The sequence below is a fragment of the Scardinius erythrophthalmus genome (assembly GCF_964197995.2).
Source record: "Scardinius erythrophthalmus genome assembly, chromosome: 18".
Taxonomy (NCBI): domain Eukaryota; kingdom Metazoa; phylum Chordata; class Actinopteri; order Cypriniformes; family Leuciscidae; genus Scardinius; species Scardinius erythrophthalmus.
Window position 1 is genome coordinate 2,631,244 of NC_138238.1, and position 27,345 is coordinate 2,658,588.

At 39.9% G+C, this 27,345-nt stretch overlaps 2 protein-coding genes across 3 annotated transcripts; both read right to left on the reverse strand.

Moving 5' to 3' along the window:
- Positions 1 to 363: 363 nt before the first annotated feature.
- tvp23b (trans-golgi network vesicle protein 23 homolog B) lies at positions 364 to 5,344 on the reverse strand. The gene is made up of 7 exons (XM_081393421.1): positions 5,250 to 5,344; positions 4,918 to 4,991; positions 4,370 to 4,514; positions 2,707 to 2,796; positions 1,589 to 1,726; positions 1,375 to 1,503; positions 364 to 983 (listed from the first exon to the last, which is right to left on the reverse strand). The coding sequence occupies exons 1-7, from the start codon at positions 5,256 to 5,258 to the stop codon at positions 957 to 959; spliced, it is 612 nt and encodes a 203-aa protein (XP_081249547.1). The 5' UTR covers positions 5,259 to 5,344; the 3' UTR covers positions 364 to 956.
- Positions 5,345 to 7,137: 1,793 nt separating this feature from the next.
- trim16 (tripartite motif containing 16) lies at positions 7,138 to 23,289 on the reverse strand. 2 transcript variants are annotated; one of them, XM_081392070.1, is made up of 6 exons: positions 22,747 to 23,289; positions 15,362 to 15,457; positions 14,062 to 14,295; positions 12,955 to 13,117; positions 12,750 to 12,845; positions 7,138 to 7,924 (listed from the first exon to the last, which is right to left on the reverse strand). In XM_081392070.1, exons 1-6 carry the CDS (start codon positions 23,284 to 23,286, stop codon positions 7,344 to 7,346), a joined length of 1,710 nt encoding a protein of 569 aa, XP_081248196.1. In that variant the 5' UTR covers positions 23,287 to 23,289; the 3' UTR covers positions 7,138 to 7,343. The 2 variants fall into 2 exon arrangements, with proteins under 2 accessions (XP_081248196.1, XP_081248195.1); XM_081392069.1 differs by having other exon boundaries at positions 12,946 to 13,117.
- Between the last annotated feature and the right edge of the window lie 4,056 nt (positions 23,290 to 27,345).

Here is a 27,345-nt window from a genome sequence, read left to right on the forward strand (position 1 = left end):
AAACCGTTAATTCCTAAAAGGACTTAGGCAGCAGCATTATGAAAAACGAACGAATAAAGATAATGAAATAAATAAAAACAGACGACAGAGGAAGGGTTAATCATTAAAATACACTTCCTAAAGAGGTTTGTGAAGAACTGGTGATCTTGAGCCCTTGTTCAAATTCCTTGTGAAAATGCAATATCTGAGGATTATTATTATTTTTTTAAATCTGCACTTAGGTATAAATATAAGCATGAAAGGGTCTATGCCTTTAAAATTGCGAATACTAGTGAATAATGAAATATTATGCACACCAAAATCATGGAAACACTATAGGTATAACTGATAAATATATACCTTAATTGTAGTGCTGCTTCAGATCCATTCCAAATACATGCTTTATTTAATTAAAAACAGCTTTAGATAAGCATACATTTTTTTTTCTGATGATGATGATGATGATGTGGTGATTGTGGGTGACTTCATCAAGCCAGAGAAACAGGGTGGCTCCAGTTTTACCCAAAACGTATTTATTTCTTGAATTCACTGAACATGAGATACAATCACTCAATCATCAACTTTCATAAGATTAACTAGAGAAAGTATACCCCCCCCCCAAAAAAATGAATAATTTACAGCAGTATATAAATATGTACATCTGTTTTGTTTTGTTTTGTAGCTGTCAGCAAAAAAAGAAGGATACTGCATGATGTCATGCAATATTTTATAACAAAACACAAACTCTGTATTCTTTAAGTTAGTTAATTATTTAAAAGAAAAACTATTAAGAAGTCAAATACATTTTTAAATGTCAAACACATTATTTAACAGGTTGTGGTTGACATTGTAGAAAACAAATAACACAAATCCGCTAACCAAGTAACCATTTCTCTCGACTTCATCTGAATCGGTTTTAAAAATGAACATGTTAAAAGATCGTCGGCGTGTGAACTCTGAAGGTCAGACGTTCCTTCCTAAGATTCCTCCTGTTTTGTGAAAGCCTGGAAATAAAAAAAGCAGTCACATACTATATCATCAGAAAGTGTCAAATGAAATTAGGACACTATTAAATTGACAGATTACCCAGAAATCAAAGTTCTGTCTTCTTTTACCAACCCTTATGACTTTCGGTCATCTTCGAACCACAATTAAAGACATTTTTAATGAACCAATGAGGTTCATTCTCACGTGTCACACGTGCCGTGTTGACATTCGAACATGTGTTGAATGATTAGACATTCAATGGAGGGACAGAAATCTCTCATATTTAATTACAAATTTAATTTGTGTTGAAGATGAATGAAAGTCTTACAGGTTTTGGAATGACATGAAAGTGAGTAATTGATGATTGGATGAACTAACCCTTTGAGATGACATTTATAAATGACACACCTGCTTTAGAAACTGCCTTCCGAAGTAATTTGTTGCCAAGCTCTTCAGGTTTGTTCTGGCTCCTACTTTACAGCGCACGTATCCGTAGAGGTTCGCTCCCTGTAACACCACCCCCATAATCACCACCGCCTGCCCGAGGAAACAGCATCACTCAAACATGTCTCAGCGTCCTCCTCATACAAACACAGACTGACAGCTGAAGCCGAGAACTCACCAGCCATTTTATCTTCAAGGAGATGAGTGTAGAGAAAGCAAAAATGACCCAGATGACGGGGCAGATGATCAGACCCAGCCAGAAGATCCGAGACTCTGCGTTTGAGGTGCGTGATGCTGAAGACTGAGTCCCACTGGCCTGTAAACACACACACACACACACACACACACACACACACACACACACACACACACACACACACGAATATAGACTGGACGTCAGTGGAACACACAACATTACACGGATGATTTACGCCAGCCAAATAATGTTCAAAAGTTGTTTTTCAAAAGAAATGAATACCTTTATTCATCAAAAGTGACATTTATAATGTTACAAAAGACTGAAATGCTTCGTGAGCAGCAAATCATCATATCAAGCCACCAGCGACTGCTAGCTCGCGAGCGACGTGTTGGAGACCCCTGCTCTAGGGCTCCGCTTTGGAGGCTACAACTCGATACTTTTTTGCTACTTTGTAACTTTCTGCGGCCAGCGTTTCTGGAAATGAACGAGGGTAAACACTTTTTAAGACCTGACTAAATGAAATTTAAGACCTAGGATGAAAATCTGGCCGTTTTTAAGACTTTTTAAGGCCTTAAATTTAAATTTCAGAATTTTAGACATTTTAAGACCCCACGGAAACCCTGATATTAGAGTGATTTCTGAAGGATCATGTGACACTGAAGACTGGAGTAATGATGCTGAACATTCAGCTTTGATCACAGGAATAAATTACACTTTACTATATATTCACAGCTATTTTGAATTGTAAGAATATTTCACTTTTTTACTGTATTTTTTATCAAATTAGAGCAGCCTTGGTGAGCAGAAGAAACAATCTTACCAACTGTAGTAGTGTTAATCAAGTATGTTTTTCTATAAATAACAAAGCAGTTCATGTCCATGCAAATATATCTATTGCAGTATAAATGGCATAACAATATATGAAGAGGTCAGATGCAAAAGCCTCTAAGTGCCATCTGAAATTTTCTTCCAGAATGATCATTTTTATCAAGCTTGGTTTGATTTAAATACAGTAATTTTTTTATTGATTTTTTTAATTTTTAATATTTTTTTTTTTATGTCACCCAAGTTACTAAGGACTGTGTTTGTAATCGTACCTTTCTGGACTCAAACACCCAATGGCTTTTTCCATCGTCATCCACTTGGTTCCACCAGCGCAGACCCACCATCAGACGCCCTGTGATATTCTAGAATAAGACAAGCACACATGCAGGTTACATGCTGAAGATTAATATTAAAAGGGAAAGTTTGGCCAAAAATGATATTTAACCCATGATTTACTCACCCTCAAGCCGTTCGAGATGCATATGTCAATCATTTTTCAGACGAACACATTTTCAGTTATTTTAGAAAATGTATTAGATCTTTCAGTGGTTATAATGTCAAGTTACGGCAACGGTCGACGCGCGTTCACGGGAGATGGATGCTGACGTAGGACGTAGCGTACTAAGCGTCGTGACGTAGAACGAAGTATACATACAACCGGCACATCCGGGAACTTAACTGTCAATTTCGTAACCGCCCCTTTTTAGGGGAAAACAAGCCAGACTTCCCATAGACTTCAATACAAAATAGCGGCACAAAACAACGTCCGTACACAGCCGGCAAACGTGTATAACTTCAGAAATCACTTAGATGAAATATGTAGAGTAATTATATGTCCACCCTGCCTTCCATAGAGCGTGAACGATACATTTATAAACTTAATTTGGGCAACTTAAAAACATATCCCGTTTCATTCTACCAGCGTCAAATTGGTCTAACAACCCCACCCAGTGGTTTACCCGGACATTTACTCGTACCTCATCGAGTCACCAGGTAGCCAGTGAATGATTTTACTACGGTTTTAAGAAGTAAACATCTTTAAATGTATAATATTGAGTCTTTATATTTAGAGTAGCTACTGAGTGCACTTTTCTGTCCAGCTATACAACTAGCCTGATTTAGCTTTCGATAGCATCATCCGTAATTCATGATATTTCCATAACAGCAAGATATTGATGATGATGGCAGGCAGAGATGGGCATAAATACATGGAAATGTATTTAAAATAAAATAAAAAATACAAAATACTGTGTGGAAAAAAATAATTAAATACAAATACATAATAGGGGTAGCCTACTGTGTGAAAAAAATGTTTAAATACAAATTACATGTTTGCAAGGGTTAGTACACGTCCTCAATCCGTTACTGTGTATGGCGCTCGCCGGATTGTTTTCCCCTAAAAGTGGGCGTGAACCTTTTCAGAGACGTTCTATGACGCTACGCCGGTTGTATGTATAGCTAAATCTAACGCTACGTCGGCATCCATCTCCCGTGAATGCGCATCAACCGCTACCGGAAGCCGGTTATTTTCATTTATAAAGTTTTAAATATGTATATTTTTACAACAAAACCGCACGGATTACCCTCAGAAGGCCTTCGTTTATCCCCCTGGAGCCGGATGGATTACTTCTGTGAAGGATGCATGCACATTTTTGGGACTTGAAGGAGGTGGACCCCATTACTTCACATTATAACCACTGAAAGATCTAAGACATTTTCTAAAATAACTGAAAATGTGTTCGTCTTAAAAAAGATTGACATATGCATCTGGAACGGCTTGAGGGTGAGTAAATCATGGGTTTAATATCATTTTTGGCCGAACTATCCCTTTAAGGGTTAGAGGTTTGATAGTGATGCTCGACTTCACAAACACCGCTAACTACAGTAACTGATGATTTAGCAGTGACACCGGATCAGTTATTCAGAAACACAGACCTTCACAGTCCAGAAGTCACATGACAGGAGGAGGATGATGGTGACCATACAGGCGATGAAGCTTCCGCCAACTAAACCACACAACAGGTAGACCAGAATCGCACTGACCCGGAAGAACAGGTGGAAGAAGGAGGCCAGCGGATGCCTGGGAAAACACAAACATTTATATATCCATATCTATAAACACATAACATTAGCCTCTACTGTAATAATGACTATAAACTAAACATAAAAGAAAACATTTAGCGTTTTCAGAATGAAAAATTCTGTATTAGGAATACATTCAATTAATCATAATAATTAATTAAAGCATTTTATCAATAATACACTTAATTATTAATGAGGTACTAAAATACTTCATAAACAATAAAATACATTAGCTTTTTGTTTTTTTTAAATGAGGACGTCCCGTCCCCGAATGTCCTCAAAATGTACAATTTTACGTACAGTATTAAATACTATAAACCCGAGTCATCAAATACATGGAAAAAGAAACGTTATGTACGATTTAACAGATTAAATAATGATGCTTATTTATGATGACACACTTGATTTTGTTCTTTCTTGTGGCTGAATCTTCCTCAGCATCAAATAGAGACACATCGTCATCCTCGTTTGGGTCCTGGGAACGACACGAGAAGATGATGACAGCTGTCAGTTTCATAAACAAGACTTATGAAGAATAATAACGTTAATTAAACACTGATGAATCTCAACAGCGAGGATTGGCTAAGCTAAACCCGATTTATTCGTAGTTTAGAGAAACCTTTCTTATCTGAAGATTCATATTGGAGGAACGCAAGCATGTTGTACACATAAACTATGTTTACAATGTTTCAAAACTATTTATAATACCAATAAAAGACCTTTTCCCACTCACCAGCCTCATTATTGTGACTGCCTTGGAATGTTGCTGCTGGTGCTGCTGACGTTACACAATACGTCACTTCCGGATCTGTAAGGACGGACTACATCGCGCCTGAACAGAAAACATTTATTTTTGTGTGTTTGTTTTACAACAGTAACAGGCAACCAGAAACAATATACAGAATATGATTTTGTAATTAATTAGTAAAAAATATATATTGTTTTTATCACGTGGTGTAACATTTAACAATACACTACTTTATTATAGTTATAATAATTATAATTATTGATTAAATTACACACACACACACACACACACACACACACACACACACACACACACACACACACACACACACACACACACACACACACACAGATTAAAATGTTGAATATATATATTATTCTTTTTATTTAAATTTTTGAATCCCCAGTTTTATATTACTTTAACATTACGCTACCTCTTCATGTCCTATTGCTTTGCATATTGCACATTTCTCTACATATTACATCATTTTATTTGTGTGTGTGTGTGTGTGTGTGTGTATATATATATATGTATATATATATATACATATGAAATTATGAAATACATTAAATGATTAATAATTAATATAATTATAATAATTCAATAATTAATTATTTCCTTTATTTTTATTATCTATATATTGTTTCTCAGCATCTTCTGTTTGGCAAATTCCTTGTGTGTGTGTGTAAATATACTTGGTAATAAATCAAATTCTGATTTCTATGCATTGGTTCATTGCGATTCATTGTTTAAAGTAACACTGTGATGTGTGAATTATTTAATAAAAATATCTTTAAAATTTAGAAAGAATAAATACACATAATTTAACAATATTGCATTGAAGCATTACGGTATACCTGTAGGCTTTGTAGCGTTCTGTCAGTGGACACCAGTGGAACCGGTTATGGCAGCAGAACACAAATACAAGCATTTCACTGAAGTCATTTTTTATTTGCAGAGACAGATAATGTTTATTTTGTTGGTAAAGTAACTGTCAGAGCTCATAGAGGAGCAAACTACAACATACGCTGGAAACAGCAGCACAGAGACAGTGATCAGAGTCATTATAGAGTCAGATATCTGTCCTGTTAACTCCCCGTGACCAACCCGAGTGAAATGTGCCGCAATATTTAACTACGACAAATGGGCTTGGTCACTTGTGTAACATTACTGTAAACCAGAAACGTTTGTCTTTCATATTTCATACTTTAACACATATAACAATAGCCTACAACAATACATATATGTGTGTGTGTGTGTGTGTGTGTGTGTGTGTGTATACAGTACCGGTCAAAAGTTTAGAAACATTACCATTTTTAAACTTTTTGAAAAAACTCTTTTCTGCTCATCAAGCCTGCATTCATTTGATCAAAAACACAGAAAATCAGTAATATTATGAAATATTATTACAATTAAAATATAGGTACATTATTATACATATTAGAATGATTTCTGAAGGATCATGTGACATTGAAGACCAGAGTAATAATGCAAAAAAAGTGCAGCTTTGCATCACATAAATAAATTACATTAAAGTATATTAAAATAGAAAACCCTTATTTTAATAATATTACTGTTTTTTTGTGTTTTTGATCCAATAAATGGAGGTTTGATGAGCTTAATATATATATATATGAAGAGTTCAGATGCAAAAGCCTCTAAGTGCCGTCTGAAATTTTCTTCTAGAATGATCATTTTTATCAAGTTTGTATATTTAAGTTCAGTAATTTCACTTAAATGACAATTAATAGGTAATTTTCATTGCCATTTCAGTGAAATTATTGAAGTTAAATATACGAGCTTGACAAAAATGATAATTTTAGAAAAAAAATTCAGATGGCACTTTGCATCTGAACTCTTCATATATATATATTTATAAACAAAACATATTAATAGGTATTTTAATAGGCATTTCTAGGTATGTTTTATACTGTAGCAGTCATAAAACTTCAATATCAGTCAGTTTAGGTCCCACAGTTTGTCTCAGGTTATCCAGATCCCCTGAGATGAAAGTTAAGGCGAGGTGCAAACGGCACATTATAATAAGGAAATGCAGCGGATCCGAGGAGCGAAAGCAGTTTATTGTGGAGAGGGAACAGGAGACGGGGCCGGGAGAGACGCCGATGCTCCTGCGGGCTCCAGAAGAACCACGTTCTCCTTCTTGGGAAGCCAGAACGCAGGGTACAGCGGCTCCAGAAACTGAGCCTGGTACTTGTGCATGAGCGTCATGCCGTTCTCCACGTCGTAGAAGGCGAGCTCGCCGGCGGAGTAATCCACGTACACGCCGATGCGCGAGGCTTTGGGGCTGTTGAGCGGCGTCTCCACGTCACTGTTCCACGCGGAGAACCCTCGGCCGTTCCACTGGAGACACCAGGAGAAGCTGTTCCCCGTGATGCAGCTGTTGCTCTCCGATCCCTTGCGCTCGATGCTCTTGTACGTCAGGCCGACGTGAGTGCCCTCTCCTCTCATGTCCACCTCGAAATAGTGGCGTCCCAGGTAGAAGCTCTCGACCGTCAGCACCTGCTTGAAGTGCTCGAAGCGCTCGGGGAGCTCTGGATAGCTGTGCTGCCACGGGGTCGTGTTCGTGACCTTCTTGCGCTCTTCTGTCAGACGCAGGAACTGATGAGCCGTGTCAGCGTCGAGGTGCAGAGGAGTGGCGTCTGTGAGGAAGAAACACACACTTTATTAATGAGAAGCAAAACCAGTTGAGAACTGCATTTATTGCATACCTGCCAACATTGGGGGGGGGGGGGGGGGGGGTTATGTCTATCGCTTTCGGGTTAAACTTTCCGCGACTGCGCAACTGGGTTATAGGTTGCCAGGTTGAGGTGACAAACGGGTTGAAATTGTATATGGTGTGTGGATTGTGTGAATATAATGCATTTAATACAAGATCTGGCAACTGGTCAACATTAGACAAACATATTGGTCTGATTATTCATAAAGGAGTTTGGGCCATGCAAATTACGGGAGTTTCCCGGGAGAAATAACAAACCGGGAGGGGTCCGGGAGATAGGGCTAAAAAACGGGAGTGTTGACAGGTATGATTTATTGTGGAGAGGATTTGGGATAAGGTTCATTAGTTAACATTAGTTAATGTATTAACTAACATGAACTAACCATGAGGAATACATTTGTTACAGTATTTATTAATCTTCGTTAATGTTAGTTAATACAAATAAAGCTGTTCATTGGTAATTACTAATGCATTACTAATGTTAACAAGATTTTAATAAAGTATTTGTAGATGTTGAAATTAATATGAACTAAGATTAATAAATGCTGTATAAGTGCAGGTCATTATTAGTTCATGCTAACTAATGTTAACTAATGAACCTTATTGTAAAGTGTTACCCATATTTTTATATTTTTTGTTTTCATATAAGGCAAGGCACTAGTATTTTCACTGGTCAGTTTTGAGATCTTGAGCTATTTGGCTTCCATGATGTGTTCAAAATACACATATAATAAGTGTTTATTTTACTGCACTTCTATGTATTTGCATATGTAAATTCCAAATAAAATGTAAATCTTTAAAGGCTGTTTTCTCTTATTTGTTTCTGTGCAATCTCTACTTCAGCAGCGTTTACTCAAACCTTTCTATCTATACTCTGAAGGGTTTTACAGACTGGTTTGTTCATATCGTTCGCCTGATTTATAGAACATTTTATTCTTAAAAACATGGTGATTTTTTGGGCTGTTTAAAGTATGTTTATGGAGGTTTATGGATTGATAAAAAGAGATGTCCAATTCGTGTTCTGTGGAAATGTATGCAAAAATTAATATGCCTTGTTTGCGTATGAAAACACTACATTTGAGAAAACTGGTAATACAATTTTTAGCAATTCTCAATGTAATCAATCAACTGAGGAAAAATAATGATATCAATTAGTTACATTTTTTTATTCCCCATGGTGTTTGTCCCTAACTTTAATTATACTTTAAACCTGTGGCAATTTTTTTGTCATTTTCATTATTTTATAAATATGTCTCTCTATTTGTATTTTAGTTATTATAGAAATTTAAATTAAACTAAACAAAAATGAGATTTGTTGGATTGGTAAGTAGTTGAAATAGAAAGTTTGTCCATACTTTAGTTCAATTATCACCATTAACTAACTATAAACTAGACTTTTGCCTCAATAAACTCCTAATTACTGCTTATTAATAGTTAGTAAGATAGTTGTTAAGTTTAGGTATTGGGTGATTATGGGATGTAGAATGTGATCATACAGAATAAGGCATTAATATGTGCTTTATAAGTACTAATAAGCAGCCAATATCCTAGTAATATGCATGATAATAAGCAGCTAGTTTATAGTGAGAATCGGACACTAAACTAAAGTGTTACCAAAAGTTATTTTTGTCACGGTGTCTGGTTGTGTTTCCCCGGGTGTCCACTAGATGTCCTTCTTTCCCCACAGTGTTAGGCACTAGAACTCCATTCCCCACAAGTCTGTCTGTGTATCGCACCCAGGTGTCTGTTTGTATAACCAGCTGTCTCTCATTATCCCGTTGTCATTCATGTATTTAATGCCCTGTTTGTCTCATGTTCGGTGTGTATCAATGTTATTCGTCACACCGCGTCTGTTGCCCGTGTCTTTCCTGTTTATAGTCTGTTTATTGTTTTTCTTGACTGCCTGGCTGGATTTGACCATTGCCTGCCTTTTTGGATATTGATTCTTGGATTACCCCTAATAAATACTTCGTGCTGCACTTTTGGATCCTGGGCTCTTCATTCCCTGAGCGGTCGTGACAGATTGATACACCAATGGAAGGATCCAGCAGCACGGGGATTCGTATTCGTCCCCCCACCACAGAGAAGGAGAGAAGGGGACGAGTTCAGAACATCATGGCTCTACACCAACAGGGCCAATCGGTAAATGGTTTGTCCCAAGCGTTTTGGACACTGTCTAGAGGCTTGGGATATAATGATGCCACCCTAAAGGACCTTTTGAACTGGTGCCTGGATGAGCCGTTGCCCAAATGGGAGATGAACGGGTTAGAGGACTTAGACTTTTGGAGATTTGTTTTATACCTCGAAGTCCGAAGGCAATGGGATACACCAGCTTCACCCGCATCGCCGCTGCCCAGCCCAGAGAGTGCATCGCCGCTGCCCAGCCCAGAGAGTGCATCGCCGCTGCCCAGCCCAGAGAGTGCATCGCCGCTGCCCAGCACAGACACCGCTCAAATCCCAGAGCCCAGCTCAGAGCCCGCACCTCACCGCCGTAAGCGACGGAGGAGGAGGAAGACCCCCGATTCCCCCAATGCCCTGGAAGTCGCTGTTGCAGAGAGGGAGGAATCTGTCTCTGAAGCAACTGCGGGTGTGGAAAAGGAAGCTGTCTCGGAGGTCGTTGCTGCTACCGCGGAGAGGAGGGCCGCCCCAGAGGCCATCCATGGGCTGCTCGCCCCGGAGGCCATCCATGGGCTGCTAGCCCTATCGGCCCCGCCCATGCTGCTCGCCCTGCCGGCCCCGCCCACGCTGCTAGCCCTGCCGGCCCCGCCCACGCTGCTAGCCCTGCCGGCCCCGCCCACGCTGCTAGCCCTGCCGGCCCCGCCCACGCTGCTAGCCCTGCCGGCCCCGCCCACGCTGCTAGCCCTGCCGGCCCCGCCCACGCTGCTAGCCCTGCCGGCCCCGCCCACGCTGCTAGCCCTGCCGGCTCCGCCCACGCTGCTAGTCCTGCCGGTTCCTGAGCCGGAGCCGGTGTCGGTTCCTGAGCCGGAGCCGGTGTCTGTTCCTGAGCCGGTGTCTGTTCCTGAGCCGGAGCCGGTGTCTGTTCCTGAGCCGGAGCCGGTGTCTGTTCCTGAGCCGGAGCCGGTGTCTGTTCCTGAGCCGGAGCCGGTGTCTGTTCCTGAGCCGGAGCCGGTGTCTGTTCCTGAGCCGGAGCCGGTGTCTGTTCCTGAGCCGGAGCCGGTGTCTGTTCCTGAGCCGGAGCCGGTGTCTGTTCCTGAGCCGGAGCCGGTGTCTGTTCCTGAGCCGGAGCCAGTGTCTGTTCCTGAGCCCTCAGTGACCGCGACACTGGCCATTATGGCCACAGCCATGTGGTGTGTGTGGGCTACGCACACACTTGGGCCGGTGGTGTCTGTTCCAGTGCCTGAGCCGGTGGTGCCAGTTCCAGTGCCTGAGCCGGTGGTGCCAGTTCCAGTGCCTGAGTCGGTGGTGCCAGTTCCAGTGCCTGAGTCGGTGGTGCCAGTTCCAGTGCCTGAGTCGGTGGTGCCAGTTCCAGTGCCTGAGTCGGTGGTGCCAGTTCCAGTGCCTGAGTCGGTGGTGCCAGTTCCAGTGCCTGAGTCGGTGGTGCCAGTTCCAGTGCCTGAGTCGGTGGTGCCAGTTCAAGTGCCTGAGTCGGTGGTGCCAGTTCCAGTGCCTGAGTCGGTGGTGCCAGTTCCAGTGCCTGAGTCGGTGGTGCCAGTTCCAGTGCCTGAGTCGGTGGTGCCAGTTCCAGTGCCTGAGCCATTGGTGTCTGTTCCAGTTCCTGCGCCGTGGCCGGCCGAGGGGTCTTCACCGCCCTGGCCGCCCGAGGGGTCTTCACCGCCCTGGCCGCCCGAGGGGTCTTCACCGCCCTGGCCGCCCGAGGGGTCTTCACCGCCCTGGCCGCCCGAGGGGTCTTCACCGCCGTGGCCGCCCGAGGGGTCTTCACCGCCGTGGCCGCCCGAAGGGCCTTCACCGCCGTGGCCGCCCGAGGGGTCTTCACCGCCGTGGCCGCCCGAAGGGCCTTCACCGCCGTGGCCGCCCGAGGGGTCTTCACCGCCCTGGCCGCCCGAGGGGTCTTCACCGCCCTGGCCGCCCGAGGGAAAGTCTCCGCCCTGGCCGCCCGAGGGAAAGTCTCCGTCCTGGTCGCCCGATGTACTGTCCGTTTTGCCCTGGCTGCTGGCTAAGCTGTTTCCCCCTGTTTCTGTTCCCCTCCATGGACCTGGCCCCCCGTCCCTCCCCCTGATCCTCCACCGTGCCTCCTCCATCCTGGTCTCTAGTTTCATGTGTGTCCTTGTCTTGTAGTGTCTGGAAGCCACTCCGTAGAAGGGGGGTCATGTCACGGTGTCTGGTTGTGTTTCCCCGGGTGTCCACTAGATGTCCTTCTTTCCCCACAGTGTTAGGCACTAGAACTCCATTCCCCACAAGTCTGTCTGTGTATCGCACCCAGGTGTCTGTTTGTATAACCAGCTGTCTCTCATTATCCCGTTGTCATTCATGTATTTAATGCCCTGTTTGTCTCATGTTCGGTGTGTATCAATGTTATTCGTCACACCGCGTCTGTTGCCCGTGTCTTTCCTGTTTATAGTCTGTTTATTGTTTTTCTTGACTGCCTGGCTGGATTTGACCATTGCCTGCCTTTTTGGATATTGATTCTTGGATTACCCCTAATAAATACTTCGTGCTGCACTTTTGGATCCTGGGCTCTTCATTCCCTGAGCGGTCGTGACAATTTTATAGTTAAGGTTTATTTTATTTGAAGTGAGTTATGGCTAATAACCCTGGTGAACACTCACATGTGAGGAAGTCGTCTCTGGTCTTCGGGTTGGGGATTGACAGGTTCTGTCTCGCAGCGATCATGGCATAAACCGTCGTCTTTATGCCCATGTTATCTGTGATTTGACAAGATATTTGGGTAAATTAGTAAAATTTAAGATGCTTTATGAAACACGAATGATGTTTCTGAAATGCTCAAATGTTTTGCACACTGACTGTTTTTACAGGTTTCTTTGAGTTTGTTGGTGTATGAGGACATCAGGCTGGCGCACATCTCTTTGGTGGACTGTGTGATGACACGACTGAACAACTGCAGTCGATCCATGAGGCCGATATAAACTCCAGGTAAAGACACATCAACTGCTTCCTTTTTCCACTCGGAATACTCCTGGAAAAAACACAATATTGATATTAAAGTATTAAAATCCCCCTGCAGTCACTAATTTGATCCCTTAAAACGACATTTCAGTGTTTTTTCCCTAATAATCCTGCCTTACAATAGCTTGAATGTACCTAATCACCCTCATTTTACACATCACTTTTAACCCACAACACATGGCGTCTAATGGGGAAACTGGTCCTGCGGCCAAACTAAATCTCACTGAAAGCTCATGTTTTGAGATGTCAACCTCAAATGTGGAACACAACTTCACTGAAAAAAATGATTCGCTGAAATTAATAAAACATTTTATCGTAAGTGGTTGCATTCAATTGATTTTATCCACATTTAAACAAGTGCATTAAGTTGAACTAAAATTGATTAAGTTCAAATAATGCATTTGTTTAAATGTAGATAAAATCAATTGAATGCAACCACTTACGATACATTTTTTTATTAATTTCAACTAATCATTTTTTTCAGTGTTGTTCAGATTCATGGTTTTGATTTTCTAACAGTTTTAGAGTTCAACTTGTTTCATAAAATATATATTTTATATAAAACATTGTTCATAAATCATTTTCATAAACTTAAACCTCTATAACTTTTTTTTGGTTTCACTTTTAAACTTTTTTTTTTTACTTCAAGAATAATCTGCCAAACTTAAGTCTGTGCTCCCAAGCTTCACATTTTTATTAAAGTTTTTCAACTTTTTTGTCCTCTGTGGACCTATGTGTAACTTTTTGTAATTGATGCACAAGGGGAAGTCCCCCTGCAGTCAATAATTTGATCCCTTAAAACTCATCTTTGACATATTTAAGTTTTTCCCTGTAGAAATCATGCCTTAAAATAGCTTAAATGTAACTCTTCTTCACCCTTGCCTCATTCACACATCACCTTTAACCCACAACACATGCTTGAAATACTTTAAGCTGAAGAATGTAAGTCCGCACCTGCAGGAAGTCGATGTCGTTTTTGTTTTTGGTGATTTTCTCGACCCGACCCTGAGTCTTCTTCAGCTCAGTGCAGCGCTGCTCGAGATGAACTCGTATTCCCTCGGCCTGCTTCAGCGCCTGTCGCTCCTCTGCCTCCAGAACCTCGTTCACCTCCTTCTTCACCTGCTCCACGGCCAGCATCAGTGTGTCGAACTGCTCCTCGATCACTCCTCGCACGTCCTTCACAGACGCCTGCGGGCACACACACACAGTCAGGACAAGCCACTGAGCAACGCCAGAGCAAAAGAGCTGTTCTTTCTAAAGCCTTTGCATAACATACACTACCGTTCACAAGTTTGGGGTCAGTACATTTTTTTATTTTTTTTGGAAATAAGTTAAAGAAATTAACACTTTTATTCATCAAGGACACATTAAATTGATCAAAAGTGGCAGTAAAGACATTTATAATGTTACAAAACATTCTATTTCAGATAAATTATGTTCTTTTGAACTTTCTATTCATCAAAGAATCCTGAAAAATAAAATGTATGGCGGTTTCCACAGAAATATGAACTGTTTTCAACATTGATAATAATCATAAATGTTTCTTGAGCATCAAATCCTCATATTATCCTGATTTGTGAAGGATCATGTGACAGTGAAGACTGGAGTAATGATGTTAAACATTCAGCTTTGATCACAGGAATTAATTACACTTTCCTATATATTCACATAGAAAACAGCTGATTTACATTGGAAAAATATTTCACAATTTTTGTGACTGTATTTTTAATCAAATAAACGCTGCTTTTGCTGAGCAGAAGAGACTCTTTTAAAAACATTAAAAATCTTAGCGACCCCAAACTTGTGAACATCATCTTCTGAATGAGACGTATTTGAAGCTCCAGAACATAAGGATGTCAAATGTCATCTTATATTAAGTAGGTAAAGTATAATGTGAACAGAGAAGTCAGAATAGCAACTACACTAACATTAACAATACAGAACAAAGAACTGAGGAAACACAGGGCTTATAAACAAGAGGAAACATAATCAGGATGAAACGGAACGGGTGTGTGGACTAATTAACAAATGAGGAAACTAACTAGGAAATCAGGCAAACTAAAACACACATAAATGTTGAACAGATCCCACTCACCTGAATCTGAATTCAGAGAACGAATGAACTCCATTCCCAGTTTACTTTATAGCACAATTAATATGTAATCTATTAACACTAGTCTAGCATTGCGGTCTTGTACAGTAAATCCAAAATGACTGACTATACATTTACTGGTGTGTTTTATTGGTGTTTTACCTCTATGGACACCGTGTTGACCTGTAACTTGTTAATGGCGTTTTCCGCAGCTGTGACCGTCTTCATCATGTCTGTCTGTTTGTCGTGAAGCTCTTTCTGGAAACACACACACAATATTGTGTTGACAAATAAAATTGTGTTGTCATTTTAAAATAGCAAATTAATTAATCATATTAATTCTTACACTAATATTTTTTTTTAATAAATCAGTCACTGGTAAAATATTCCTTAATGTAATGAAATATTGACAATTTTTACTGTATGTTTCCTAAAAAATTTTGAAAAGATATATATATATATATATATATATATATAGAGAGAGAGAGAGAGACAGACAGAGAGAGATAAAGAGAGAGATTTTTCAAGCAAACTATATATATGTGCAAATGCATGACATTTAGTGAAAAAAACGTAATTGTGACTTTTTCACAATTCTGAGTTTATATACTGCACTTCTGAGAAAAAAAATCTTCTGAGAATTGATATTCCATGGCCAATAAAATATGCGAGATGTAAACTCCAAATTCTGAGGGAAAAAGTCTGAACTGTGAGATATAAACTCACAATTGAAAAAAAAAAATTTGACCAAAGTGAGCATCCCTTTGAATTATGAGTAATATGAGTGATAGGCATCGGTATCTTCACTCAGCTTTGTCTCTGCATTCCACAGACAGGTTCAGACACAAACGTCCTCTACTGTTACTCCTGTTCTGTGTGCAGGTTTGCTAAAGGGAACATCTCACACAACAGAGGTTTCCCTCCACCCTGACCATCCAAAATCACAGTATAGGGCGAAACCCATTACAAGTAACAAGAGACTCATTTTTCAAGTAACTAGTAAAGTAACACATTACTTTTAAGAGTTACTTTTTCAAATATATACTTTTTTTTTGTTTTACTATTAATTGACTGACAGCTCTTCTGTCGAGAGGAATCAGGAGTAATGCAGAGGCTCTGTGTGGAAACATGATGCTTATCGTAGTTCTACACTAAATGTTGCATTTACTCGCATCTCACTTGCACAAAAACAGATTCAGTATTCCACAATGAATAAAAACAGTGAAATGCAAACTCTGAATATTACGCAAACCTGCAATAATTAAATGTTAAATACCATAAATATACTTTATGCATTTAATCTCACTTTATTAACCAATCTTTGCTGATGACCTTTGATGATCCAATTCAACCACACAAATAAGCAAGCCGTGAATTTGCATTTCCTTCAGCCGGAGGCTTATTTACATTCGGCATAAATAGAGCTTTTGGCAGTTTTTGATATTAAAAAACAAACAAGCAAGGCCAGCACAGGTAAAAAAAATTAAAAATTTAAATTACGCAAAAGTAAAAAAACATTACTTTCAATGCAATACTTTTTATGGAGTAATGCAATATTGTATGCATTACTTTTAAAGGTAACACTGCATATGACAGTCTTTCACTGCACTAGTGTCGATCGATGAACCTCTCCCCAGTTAAAACATGCTTCGATACGCTCTCTGAGACACACACACACACACACACACACACACACACACACACACACACACACACACACACACACACACACACACACACACACACACACATGGGTGTTCCTTCGATGATCTTGCAGGTAAGACCCATATTTCACATAAAAGCCTGTATAGTTCTCATAAACATGTCGTGAGGTTGCTATGAATGCTATGGTCGCCCTAGGGACAACATTTCAATTGAAAACTGAACAAGGAAACTTTGCTTTGTTTTGTGGGACAAATGATGTGGCACAAAGTTGAATATTTTGGTAATAATAAGGAACCACCTATAGACACTCACTAAAATCCACCATCTAAGAACGCGTTTAGCAACAACACACAACAGTCTATCATGGTTTTGCACAGGTAATCGCATATTCTTCAGATTGCTAGTAATGTATTATAGTTACGTCTTGCGAGATGTGTGTCAAACATGGACGCTGTAACGTAAAGTGTTTGGTGATTATCAACACTGAGAATGAAATGACTGATGAGGAAAGTAGTCAGTAATGTCATGACCTTATGCTGTGGTTAAACTAGATGTACAACAGAGATATGCGTGTCATAGTTTCTCTATTCCTCAGCTGAGAGGAAGTTTCTGGAAAGCTAACAGGACTGACTGCGCCTGTTAGTTCTGTGATCCTGTCGGGCAGGATTGCTGAACATGTTACTTATGCTGCGCAACACCTAATGATAATGTCAAACATCCTTAAGAATGCCTCGACTCAGATCCATGAAGAGTCCGGGACACACACACACACACACACACACACACACACACACACACACACACCCTGCTCTGCATGCGTGAACAATACATCAAACACATTCACCCTGCGCTTGTGTGAACTTGAAAGGGAACTCCCTAACAAGCACACACACACACACACACACACACACACACACACACACACACACACACACACACACACACACACACACACACACACACACACACACACACACACACGTGCAGGGTGGGTTGTATTTCTTGACTGTGTTTACAGCAAAAAATTTCCTAACGGATGACTAATGCCAAGGACAATGATAGTTCAATAATAGAAATAATGTAATTATTTACTAGGGGTGTAACAATATATTGTGTCACAATATATCGCAATACAAAAATGCAACAATATGTATTGTGTATAGTTCACCCAAAATAAAAATTACTGTTCATAATAAAATAAAATTTTAGTGTCAGTAATACATTAAACTATAATGTTGAATATAATGTATAATATATATAACCTTTATTTAAACAGGAAAAGTCCCATTGAGACACAGTCTCTTTTAAGGGAGTTGTATAGCACAATTTTCAGCCATGAGCTGAAAAAATAAATAAATAATGATGCATAATAATGCAATGGGAGAATATTTGTGGGTTCTGATAATGCCAAATGTCTTAAATTACCAGTAAAAATGTTTGTCTAAAATAATTCAGTGTTTTCAGCTTCAGAATCATGAATATTGTTATTCTGGTGTCTCTATTGTCCTGTGCTTTGGGTTTCCAGCACCAAGTCCAAGACTATTCATTTACACACACAATGTAATACTAAATTTAGCATTTTAATCAACAGTAAAAACATTTTTTTTTACCTTTTATATGTCTTGGAGTATCGCAATAACATCGTATTGTGAGTTCAGTATCGTAACATGTATTAAATCGTAACATGAGGCTATCGTTACACCCATAATATTTACACACCCTCATGTTGTTTTAAACCTTTTTAAATAGCACTTTACTTTTGCATGTTAAAAGCACCTTGAAAATATCTTGGTCCATGTACATGTATATGGTCTTCTGAAATCCTACGATAGTTTTATGCAAGGAAATGTAAGTTAATATACACTAAAAAAATCTTCAGTGAATAACAAAATAATTCCAGTCTGTTTCTCACATAATCGCATGGCTTCAGAGGACAGGTTATGATAGGTCTATGGCCCTTTTTATCATATTTGGAGGAGTTATGTTACAAAAGATTTCCATTTCAATTAAATGCTGTTCTTTTGAACTTTCCATTCGTCAAATAATCCTGAAAAAAAGTGTCATAGTTTACACAAAGATATGAAGCAGCAGAACTGTTTTCAGCGTTGATCATAATAAGAGCGGCTTTCAAACTCAGCCGGATAAAAGCTTCTTTGTTTGTTTATCATGCGAATATGCCAGATAATTTGACTAAATAACCAACAGAGTTCATATGCAGCCACAGCAAAAAAACATGTTATAGGTGTTGCATTATAATGAAAACATGTCACATGTTAGGAAAAGAGTGTTTACATTCTGATACACGGAGTATCCAGTCTTTAAAATTCGGTAACACTTTATTATACAGTGTCCTTGTTACATGTTACATGTTAATTCTGCATAATTACATGCAACTAACCCTCAACCAAATCATAATCCTTCCCTAACCCTATAGTAAGTACATGTAGTTAATTAATATTACTCAGTACTTAAATATATAACTACACTGTAACAATGACACCTTAAAATAAAGTGTAACCAAAAATCTCTTATCATGTGTGTCTGAGATGTTTTGCATTCTTGAGGAGATGATTTCACACAGACGTCATGAACTGACACACACAACTCGATGCAGAATCACAAAACCAGTTTTAGATCAGACAGCATCAGAAACGCATTACATGATGACACACATGTACGTCAATGAGGTGTCAAAAGGAAAGAGAAATCCCAAGAGATCTTTCAGTTGTTACAGCGATGACACCGAATGGAGAGCAAATGGGTCAAACTCACTCAGACATGAGCCTGAACTACAGCCCAAACACTTAACAAGTCCAGAACAACCACATACTAACCTAAATAAAGATTGATCAGCAGTGTAATAAAAATTTTTATTCATTAATGTTGTTCAGATAACATTTCTATTGATTAAATCTCTTTATATGCATTAACTCAAATTTTTTGTTTCAATAAACAAAATTTTAATGCAACAAGGTTACTTAGTTTTTTTAAGTTAAACCAACCATGTACATATATTAGGGCTGTCAAAATTGCTCAAAAATTACGTTCGAATATTCCCTCTAAAAAACACACGAATATTCGAACTATTCGAACATCTGGTTGCGCATTTTGTCAATGACGTACATTACGTCAATAACAGGACAAATTAATACAAAGAGACATAACTACTTGTATAGGTAGTTTATTTAAGTTTAAACATATTTGACAACGTATTACATACACAAAAACAAACAAGTAAATCCCCTAATGGCCAAGACCGCAGACCTCACTCACTCTTGCTCGCTCACTCGCAAGCACTCTTTCTCTCTCTCGCCCTCATCCGCTGCGTTCACACACCAAACGCGAATAGAGCGTCTGCTGGCGCGAGTGATTTCAATGTTAAGTCAATGTAAAGACGCGTTTACGCGCGTCTGGAGGTCTTGTGGCGCGAATGAGGCGTCACGCTCTCCGAGCATCAAACTTTTGCTTTTGACGCGCAAATTCAAAATGTTTAAGAGTCCAACTAGACGCGAATCCGACATTGAACGCTCCGAGCGAGCTGTGCTGTGGTAAAAAATTTAACTTTTCCTTGACATGAAACGGTAAATAATCAAACCAGTGGAAGCCTGCAGTGCATGAAACTGCTGTATCTAACCTACCTTATTCATGCTGCGCAATATCTATTTAGTCAGTACTCTTTAGTAATGTTTCTGTTTACCGTTAACGTTTCTTCCTGTTACCTGTCCCTGACCCCTCAGGCAGCGCGCCCACTCGCAAAGCTGACAGCCGCGCCTCTGCTACCGCGGGCGTTTTTCCACATTCGAATATTAATTTTCACATTCGAATTTCTGTTTTTTAAAACTATTCGAATATATATTCGAATTTAGAATATTCGTTGACAGCCCTAACATATATATATATATATATATATATATATAGGTTTTTCCATTACTATATATTATCAAAATAATTGAACCAATTTCAGCTTATTTTTTTTTAAGTTACAGGATTCAACTAAATTTTTTAAGTCAGTTTAATATGATTTAAGTTGAAATGACTATAGTGCAGCCAATTTGATTACACTTAAAAAGGCAGCAACTGAACTTAAGTTTAGTTTTTCTACTTTCTCATTACATTGTAGCACTGGTGAACAATTCCCCAACGCTGTTGATGGTTAGTAACAGCACAACTTGATTTGAGGAATCATTCACACCTAAAGCACTCAGTTTATTAAACTTCATTGTGTGAGCTTGATCACATCACTAACCTTCAGTGTGAGCATCAGTAACAACCTTATAAACACTAATGGTTCTTTATCGGGCCTCTCATGAGCACACAGTCCCATAGTCAGGCCTTAGAAACAGTGTAAGCACATGTGACCTGAAATCAGAGAGACAGACAGGATGACTGATGCCTGTTATACGCATGATCGACACTGAGAGATGCAGTCTGATAGATGATGTTCTTACGATCCGATATGATCTGATTCAATCAGAGTGAGAGAGAGGAAAGATAAAGTCCTCTGTTCCTCACTTCCCTGACTCGATTCATTGGATATAAGGAACAGTTTGTGTTTTATTATAGGAGGCAATTGCTAAATTACCCTAAAGGTGAAGTGTTTGGTTTTTATTTTAAGATACTTTCTCTGTGGCTGAATTTGAAAGAACAACTCTCTTACAATGATATACATACAGTGCTATGCATAAGTTTAGACACCCATGCTAAAGTTGACTAAAAAGAGGAATAAAAAATCATCTTTTGGAAATTGAACTTAATGCCTTAATTTAAAAAAAATGGAAAAATCCAACCTTTAAGGACACCAATTTTCTTTGTGAATGAATAATGTATCGTAAATAAATAAATGTTCTTCCTTAAATACAGGGTTCATAAGTGCAAATAGCCCCACATCATCATCACATAGCCTTCACCATACCTAGAGATTGGCATGGTTTTATTTCAGTTAGCCTAATAGCTAGTTTGATTTGCATTGAGAGATGATCTTATGGATAATACTCCATGCCAATCTCTAGGTATGGTGAATGCTATGTGATGATGATGTGGGGCTATTTTAATTCCAAAGGCCAAGGGAACTTTATCAGGATGCATAGTATCCTGGATCCATGAAGTAACTGGCATTTAAAAATAAAAATCTGCCTGCCTCTATGGGAATTTAACATAGGGGTGTACTCACTTATGCACCCTGTATTTTAAGGAAGAACATTTATTTATTTACGATACCTTATTCATTCAGAAAGAAAATTGGTGTCCTTAAAGGTTGGATTTTTCCTAATTTTTTTAATGCAAATGTTTTCTATTTCAAATTTGAACAATCCATTTTTTTAATCCTGAAAAAAATGTATCAAGGTTTCCACAAAAATATGTAGCATCAGAAATGTTTCTTGAGCAGCAAACATATTTTTATGATTTATCACAACTTTTTTTATTTAGTCAAATGTGTTCAGATAACATAACATTTTGAGTTTCGGGTGATTGATCTCCATCATTGTTATTAACTCAAATTCAGTTTCAGTTAAGGCAACCAGGTAACTTACTTTTGTTACGTTAAACCAGCAATCTTTTTTTTTTTTTTTTTTTTTTTTAAGTGAAGAATTATCTCTGAAGGATCATGTGACACTGAAGACTGGAGTAATGATTCTGAAAATTCAGCTTTGATCACAGGAATAAATGACACTTTACTATATATTCACATAGAAAACAGCTATTTTAAATTGTAAAGAGAGTTTAAATTGTATTGCAGCCTTGGTGAGCAGAAGACACTCGAACCGACCCCAAACTGTTGAACAGATTTGCAGCTAAACTTTAACATTATTAAGCGATAATTATACATTATTTTGATTTTAACATTATTAGAATGATGAAAGGGCCCTTCAGCCGTGTGGTACCTCTATGTTCCTGCGCGCCTCCGTGATTGGCACGGCGTTGTGCCCGCGGTGTTCCTCGGCCACGCACTCCGGGCACACGCAGCGCGCGTCGGCCAGGCAGTAGAACTTCAGCGGCGCGCGGTGCAACTCACACGTGCGTCTCTCGATGTCCCGCAGCGGCTCCACGAGTTTGTGGCTCTGAAACTTCACGTTCTCCAGGTGTGGTCTCAGGTGATCCTCACAGTACGACACCAGGCAGGTCAAGCACGACTTTTTGGCCCGGCACGGTCGGTCGATGCAGGAGTCGCACGTGACGTCATCTGGCCCCAGCGCGCGCTCTTCATCTTGGGGCTTCTGGGGGTCCTCCGATTCCTGGAGGTCTTCTTGAATCTTGCTTTCCTCGGTGATCTTGTTGTCCTTTTCTCCTTCTGTCTCTGGAGATCCATTCACCTGGATCGTCTTCTCCTCTTCTGTAGACTTCAGATTGTCCTCCTTCTGCTTGAGTTTATCTGAACTCATGCTGCTTGTTGGCAGATCTGCTGTGCGCACCAGGTCACCCATGACTTCTTTCCTTCTGTCTGTCTTGTATTCTAGTGTCTCTTGAGCTTTGACTTCAGTTTAAAGTTACAGCCAAGCCCAAAGTTTTGACAGGTGAGTTGAACCCAAGCCACTCCCCTTGAAACTCAACTATTTCCTCATTCTCCTACCAGCCAGAGGTGGCGGGCGTGGCTAAACTGATGTGGGCGTGGTTACACGATGATGTGGGCGGAGTCAGTATGCAGATCATGAGGGCATGTGGTTGCTGTTATGTGGTGTTTTTAAGTTGATAGGCTATTTGTTTTCTCAAGTTACAGAGGCTGATATATTTGTTTCCATGGCTTAGTGGTAAGAGTTCATTTACTCACCCACAAACCCTTCTGTCGAACACAAAAGGAGATGTTAGGCAGAATGTTCATGCTGCTCTTTTCCATACATTAGTTCGTGAATGATAAAAATGGCTGTAAAATTTATGTAACAATACCAGTACTCACTCAGGATGCATTCCACTTTCACAGGCCGTTCATGTTGTTAATAAATACAATCAATTGGTTGCACTTTATTTTACAATATGTGTATTTACATGTGTATACTTACCTAAGAAAATACTGGGTAATATAACTACAGGGGTTAAGGTTAGGTTTAGGTGTATGTTCAAGGTTAGTACCTATTTATTGTAATTGTAATAAGTAACATAAGGGACAGGACTGTAAAATAAAGTGGGTTACACTTTGTTACACTGTAATTATATATTTAAGTACTGAGTAATATTGCATGTTAACTCACTATAGGGTTTGGATTATAGGGTTTGATTTAATTTCGGGTTAGTTTTATGTAATTATGCATAATTCATAGTTATATAGTAACCACATGTAACAATGAAACTGTAAAATAAAGCGCTACCGGATGTTTAAAGGTCCCGTTGCATGCGATTCCATGTTTCAAACTTTAGTTAGTGTGTAATGTTGCTGTTAGAGCATAAATAATATCTGTAAAATTATAAAGCTCAAAGTTCAATGCCAAGCGAGATATTTTATTTAACAGAAGTTGACTACAAAAAACGGCTCGATTGGACTACACCCCTCTACTTCCTGCATTAGTGACATCACCAGAACCGTTTCTTGACTAACCTCCGCCCACAGGAATGCTCCCTCAACTCTACTGCTCTACTGGCTACTTGCGCACTTCTTATAACTGAGGCTACTGTGTTTACTCAGCTCTTACGGTGATTTTCTGAAGTAAAACTGACGCTTCATCTTTTGTGTGATGTACAATAAACTTTATTAAACTCATCAGTATATGTTTGATCATCATTCAGATAGCAGACTTGTAGCCTATCAATAAATAATGGATACATACAAGCAGATGACAAATACGTTATAATAACCGTAATTAAACTACTAAACTATACCTGTTTCATCTCTATACAGCACTCTGACTCTGTAGGCATTATTGTCCGACTCGAAATGAACGCCGTTACTGAGAGTTTCTGATATTATCATCATTCCGTGAGATGAATTTTTCCTGACAGACTGAGCGCGAGCTCATGAAGCTCCGCCCCCTGTGTCGTCCAGCAGCACCTCATTTGCATTTAAAGGGGACACACTGAAACGGCTCGTTTTTCTGAGCCCCAAAAATGTCAATTTAAACATGCTGTAAAAAATGATCTGTTGGGTATTTTGAGCTCAAACTTCACATACACACTATGGGGACATCAGAGACTTATTTTACATCTTGTGAAAAGGGGCATAGAACGGGACCTTTAATGTTGTGCTCTTCAGTCTTAACAGGAGAATCTTCAGATATAGACTCGTTTGAGATAGAGGTCAGTGCTGCCTCCTGCTGGACAAGGGGAACTGCAACATGATCCACAAAAAAAAAAGACATTTAAATTGATTTATTATACACTAGCAGTTTATATAGTCATGTAAGATCCAAATATTTTTATAAGATTTGATAAGATCTATTTTATAGTTTAAATTATTAGAATATATCTAATACAAAATTTAAATGTAATTAAAACAATAGTTCCATTTGTATTTTTAAATGTTATATATATATATAAAAATATATATATATATATACAATATTTAAAAATACAAATCTACCATATTTATTTATTTATTGTTATTATTATTTTGTACTCACCCTGATGGTCTTCCAATCCCATCTGACTTTCTATATCAGGAAACCTTTGTTCTATTTGTATATACAATGCATGTTAAAAGGGGACACACAATGAAACACCATAAAAGCAAGATGAAAGTCGTCAGTGTGAGCTGTGTGTTTCATTCCGAGTGTTTTGAAGTCTCACACGAAAACAGTCGAATGTTCACTTCAGTTTATTTGGTCAGTAAAATCAGTGCAGCGTATCTTAAATGTTCATTTTAACATCCTCTCACACGCACATCTCAGTATCAGCATACACACTTACATTCATGTGCATTCACTACAAGCATGTCAAAAGTGAATGATTTTGGTTAAAATGACTCAATCATAACCCCCCCCCCAAAAAAAAAAAAATAATAAAAATAAATCAGTGCATAATTACTACTGTAATACTGTGAATATGATGATGTGTTTTGTTCATTTTAATGCCACATATTCAATATAGGTACATGTCCTCAACTCTACTGTGGGCTTTGTTAATATTGCACTCAGATTATAGGATTGTTGTTAGCAAATTAGCAAAATATACTTTCATTTTTCAAGCAGCATCACATTTATAATGCATAACGCATTGCAAACTCTATTAGAATCAGTTGTTTCCTCTGTGCATGACGTACAGAGCCACGCTTATCTGTGTGTCCTGTGTAGAGAGGGTCAAGTTTATCCATCATTTAAGTGTTAATGGAGCTGTGTGTTGAAGCTGAGAGCTGTTGGGGTCAGAGGTCGTGTGTGCTGAGAGCTGTTGGGGTCAGAGGTCATGTGTGCTGAGAGCTGTTGGGGTCAGAGGTCATGTGTGCTGAGAGCTGTTGGGGTCAGAGGTCGTGTGTGCTGAGAGCTGTTGGGGTCAGAGGTTGTGTGTGCTGAGAGCTGTTGGGGTCAGAGGTCGTGTTTACTGAGAGCTGTTGGGGGTCAAAGGTCGTGTGTGCTGAGAGCTGTTGGGGGTCAAAGGTCGTGTTTACTGAGAGCTGTTGGGGGTCAAAGGTCGTGTGTGCTGAGAGCTGTTGGGGTCAGAGGTCGTGTTTACTGAGAGCTGTTGGGGTCAGAGGTCGTGTGTGGTGAGAGCTGTTGGGGTCAGAGGTCGTGTTTACTGAGAGCTGTTGGGGTCAGAGGTCGTGTGTGGTGAGAGCTGTTGGGGGTCAAAGATTGTGTGTGTGCTGAGAGCTGTTGGGGGTCAAAGGTCGTGTGTGGTGAGAGCTGTTGGGGGTCAAAGGTCGTGTGTGTGCTGAGAGCTGTTGGGGGTCAAAGGTCGTGTGTGGTGAGAGCTGTTGGGGGTCAAAGGTTGTGTGTGTGCTGAGAGCTGTTGGGGGTCAGAGGTCGTGTTTACTGAGAGCTGTTGGGGGTCAGAGGTCGTGTTAACTGAGAGCTGTTGGGGTCAGAGGTCATGTGTGGTGAGAGCTGTTGGGGTCAGAGGTCGTGTGTGGTGAGAGCTGTTGGGGTCAGAGGTCATGTGTGGTGAGAGCTGTTGGGGTCAGAGGTCATGTGTGGTGAGAGCTGTTGGGGTCAGAGGTCGTGTTTACTGAGAGCTGTTGGGGTCAGAGGTCATGTGTGGTGAGAGCTGTTGGGGTCAGAGGTCGTGTGTGGTGAGAGCTGTTGGGGTCAGAGGTCGTGTGTGGTGAGAGCTGTTGGGGTCAGAGGTCATGTGTGGTGAGAGCTGTTGGGGTCAGAGGTCATGTTTACTGAGAGCTGTTGGGGTCAGAGGTCGTGTGTGGTGAGAGCTGTTGGGGTCAGAGGTCGTGTTTACTGAGAGCTGTTGGGGTCAGAGGTCGTGTTTACTGAGAGCTGTTGGGGGTCAGAGGTTGTGTGTGGTGAGAGCTGTTGGGGTCAGAGGTCGTGTGTGGTGAGAGCTGTTGGGGTCAGAGGTCGTGTTTACTGAGAGCAGTTGGGGTCAGAGGTTGTGTGTGGTGAGAGCTGTTG